This window comes from Benincasa hispida, chromosome 3 (assembly GCF_027475165.1).
Source record: "Benincasa hispida cultivar pf3 chromosome 3, pf3_genome.v1.1, whole genome shotgun sequence".
NCBI lineage: Eukaryota > Viridiplantae > Streptophyta > Magnoliopsida > Cucurbitales > Cucurbitaceae > Benincasa > Benincasa hispida.
Genome location: NC_143480.1, coordinates 52,194,084 through 52,197,156, shown reverse-complemented (window position 1 = coordinate 52,197,156; position 3,073 = coordinate 52,194,084). Strand labels below are relative to the sequence as shown.

Sequence of the window (3,073 nt, the reverse complement as noted above, 5' to 3'; positions counted from 1 at the left end):
TGTTTAATTTGACTTTTGTACCTTCAAATTTGAATCAATTTGACCCAAGTACTTTTCAAATGTACATTCTAACCCTCTTCTTTTTTATGACAATTTAAACGTTGACTTAACAAAATCTTCATCATTAAAAACAAACATTTTGAAAGTATGATGATAATTATAATTATATACTTCAACTTTCAACTTTCACTTGTAAAAATAAATCCCTCAAATTGATACAAGTTTTAAAATTAGGCCATCAAAATTTACCTACTTATAGAAATTGTAACAATGGTATACTTTTAATGACTCAATTCTTATCATTTGGAGTTTTAAGTTCTAGGACTTTTGTAAATTTGAGGAGGATATAATTACAAATATCACTTGCAAGACCGTCATAATTTGGCTAGGGTTGGAGATTCTATGACAGGAACATCAAAGGAGAGATAGATAGACAGAAAGAGAGAGAGTGACAAAGAAAGTAAGAATCAATGGTGATCTCTCACCCCTCACCCTCAACCATTAATCCCTACCCTTGTGATGTTATCAAAAGTTCAGAGCTCTGTCACTCTCTCTTTCTCTCTATCCAACAATACCAAATCCTTCAAAACTTCAAACCAAATCAATGACCCATTTCTAGACGCTTTCTCTTCTGAATTCTGACACTTACCAAAAAAGCAATTCCCCCACCACCACCCACCACCGCCATTTTCTTCTCTAACACAAACAAAAATAACTCTGCAACTCCATACTATATCATAGGCTTTTCTTCTTCCCTTTTACTTGTATTAACAAACAACTTATCTTTCCTCAGTTCAGTTTCCAGTTCACAACCCACAAAGCCACTACTAATTTTATAACTCTAAAACAAAATACAGATCATAAACACATTACAAATTCAAAATCAATATCAAATTACCCCTTTACTTTTAACATAAGGATTTAGATCTTCTTCTTCTTCTTCTTCTCCTTTCTTTAGATGGTGGTTGATTTTCGGACGATGTAACGGTATGCGGCGACTTTTTTCCTCCGGGAAGCAGTGTTGTCGACGGAGAGAACCATTTTTCCAGCTTCTCTTGTAGTGAATGAGTTGTGAATTGCTTCTTCATTTGCTGAAATTTTCCTTGGTTTCTCCACTGCAATGGTGTAGCTTCCATCGGCGATTGGAACGAACTCCGCACTGTACTCCAATTCCCAACCTCCCACTACAATGTCCCAAGCGATTGTGGCTCCCCCCTGTTTATTTTTTTCAAGAAATTTCGTTAAAACACAGGTTTATAGACCAAATTTGATGTGGGGTTTGCGCGAAAGAGAGAAATTAAACCTCAATGCCTTCTATTTGAATGTTCACTTTCTCTCCTCCTTTGACGGCGAACTCCGACGCCGGTTTCGGAGGCCCATTCTGTAAGTCGCTTGGCCGACTCAGGCCACCATACTGTACCGGCACATCCTCTGGTCTGATGAATCTGATCGGAAAAAAGTTGAAATGAAACCCCATTTTAAGGAAATGACTGGAAAAAAACGGAAATTTTGAGTGAATGGATTTACTTGTAAAGGGTATCGGAGACGTTTCCTTCTTTAGCGATGACGAATTTGCTCTTGGTTCGTTGAGTTAGAAAGGGGCTAAACATTGAGTACAACATACTGAAGTACCAAGGCACATTGATGAAAATCTAAAACCCCAAGACGAAAACAAAAAATGGCTTCAGTTCAGATTTCGATTCACGACTCAAAAAACGCAAATGGGTAAGAGAGATTTGTTTGTACCTTACGAGCAACCATTTCAGGGTAATTGTCTTGAAACAGAGAGAGGATTTGATTAGAAGCAACACGAAGCTCTCGTTTAGGCATATCTTTAAGATCGGTGACTTGAATCAAGGAATTAACCCCACCGGGTTTGAAATGAAGGAGACGAATCCCTCTTTCCAAAACTTGAACTCTCCATTTGAGAAATTTCTTGAGTTTCTCATCATCACCGAAGATCCTCTCGTACATTTCCTTATCCTTGAAAACCCCATAAGCGTTATAACAAACAGGGTGTCCTTCTCTGTCGTAGCCCTGCATATAAGCGACAAGCCCTTCAAGTTCCTTAAACCCTAAATCTTCGTCGACAATACCGTCGGCGCCGAACTCAGAGCGCCATTCGAGACATTTCTGGAGCATGTGAAGTGAATCGGGGACTTTGAAGTCACGAGCACGGAGGAACTTGAGGAGGATGACGTCGGCACGGTCATCGCCGGCCAGGAGAGGGATACCCCACATGGAGGGAGGGTGATCGGCGGTGGAGGTAGAGGCAGAGAGCTTGTCTTTAAGGTCTTGGAGGGCTTTTCTCTCGGAGGATTTGAGATGGGAAATGAAGTAGGTGTCTTCTTTGAAAGAAGGAGAACGGAGAGTGGCGGCTTCCATTAGAGAAGAGACGAAGCTTTTCTTGGAATGGGGTTTGGGAGTGGAAATGGGGGAAGGGGAGGCTGTGGAATCCATTGAAGGGGGGGTTTTGAGGGAAATCCAGAGATGGGATTTTGGTCAAAAGAGAAGAGGAGTGGAGATTTGACTGTGATTTCGAGGAATTCACTGTTGGAAGTTTGGAGGAAGAAGAAGAGGGAGTTTGATTTGAAGTTTGAAAAGCAGAGTGAAGGAGGAAGAAGACAAAAAATATATGAAGGGAAGGGAGGCGGGAGTAAAATCACGCGGCGGTGAGAGATGATGTTGTGACTGTGAGTGTGTCACAGATTCCTTCTTTCTCTCTTTACTTCTAGGGCTTAGCTGAGCCGCGAAGCCGACCTCTAAGCCTGGACCGGTGTTCATGTACGGAATGGGAAGCCCACACTTTTTATTGATTCTTTAGCTTGTATATGTCTCTAGAATTCATCTATATGTCTATATTTATAGTATAGAATTATTTAGTCTGAATTTATATTTTTGTGATTGGAGTACAAAATTATTTTATTTGAATTCATATGTTTTGCATGCAAAGTTAAATTCATATATGAGTTGAGTTTGTGTACCTTTACTATTATAATTATTTTTTTTATTTTATAATTTTTTGTTCAATAATTCTAACATCTTTTATTTGAATAAAATATAGATTACACTT

General features: G+C 39.2%; 1 protein-coding gene across 1 annotated transcript; it reads right to left on the bottom strand.

Annotated features, from left to right (window-relative positions):
• Positions 1 to 695: 695 nt before the first annotated feature.
• LOC120074620 (SEC14 cytosolic factor family protein / phosphoglyceride transfer family protein) lies at positions 696 to 2,838 on the bottom strand. The gene is made up of 4 exons (XM_039027793.2): positions 1,747 to 2,838; positions 1,528 to 1,652; positions 1,304 to 1,445; positions 696 to 1,215 (listed from the first exon to the last, which is right to left on the bottom strand). The coding sequence occupies exons 1-4, from the start codon at positions 2,458 to 2,460 to the stop codon at positions 955 to 957; spliced, it is 1,242 nt and encodes a 413-aa protein (XP_038883721.1). The 5' UTR covers positions 2,461 to 2,838; the 3' UTR covers positions 696 to 954.
• Between the last annotated feature and the right edge of the window lie 235 nt (positions 2,839 to 3,073).

Coding starts and splice junctions, on each gene's coding strand:
- LOC120074620 (XM_039027793.2), bottom strand. CDS start 2,460: ATGGATTCCACAGCCTCCCCTTCCCCCATTTCCACTCCCAAACCCCAT. Junction 1,446..1,527: donor GTCTCCGATACCCTTTACAA/GTAAATCCATTC, acceptor TTTTCCGATCAG/ATTCATCAGACCAGAGGATG. Junction 1,216..1,303: donor TTCAAATAGAAGGCATTGAG/GTTTAATTTCTC, acceptor AAAAATAAACAG/GGGGGAGCCACAATCGCTTG.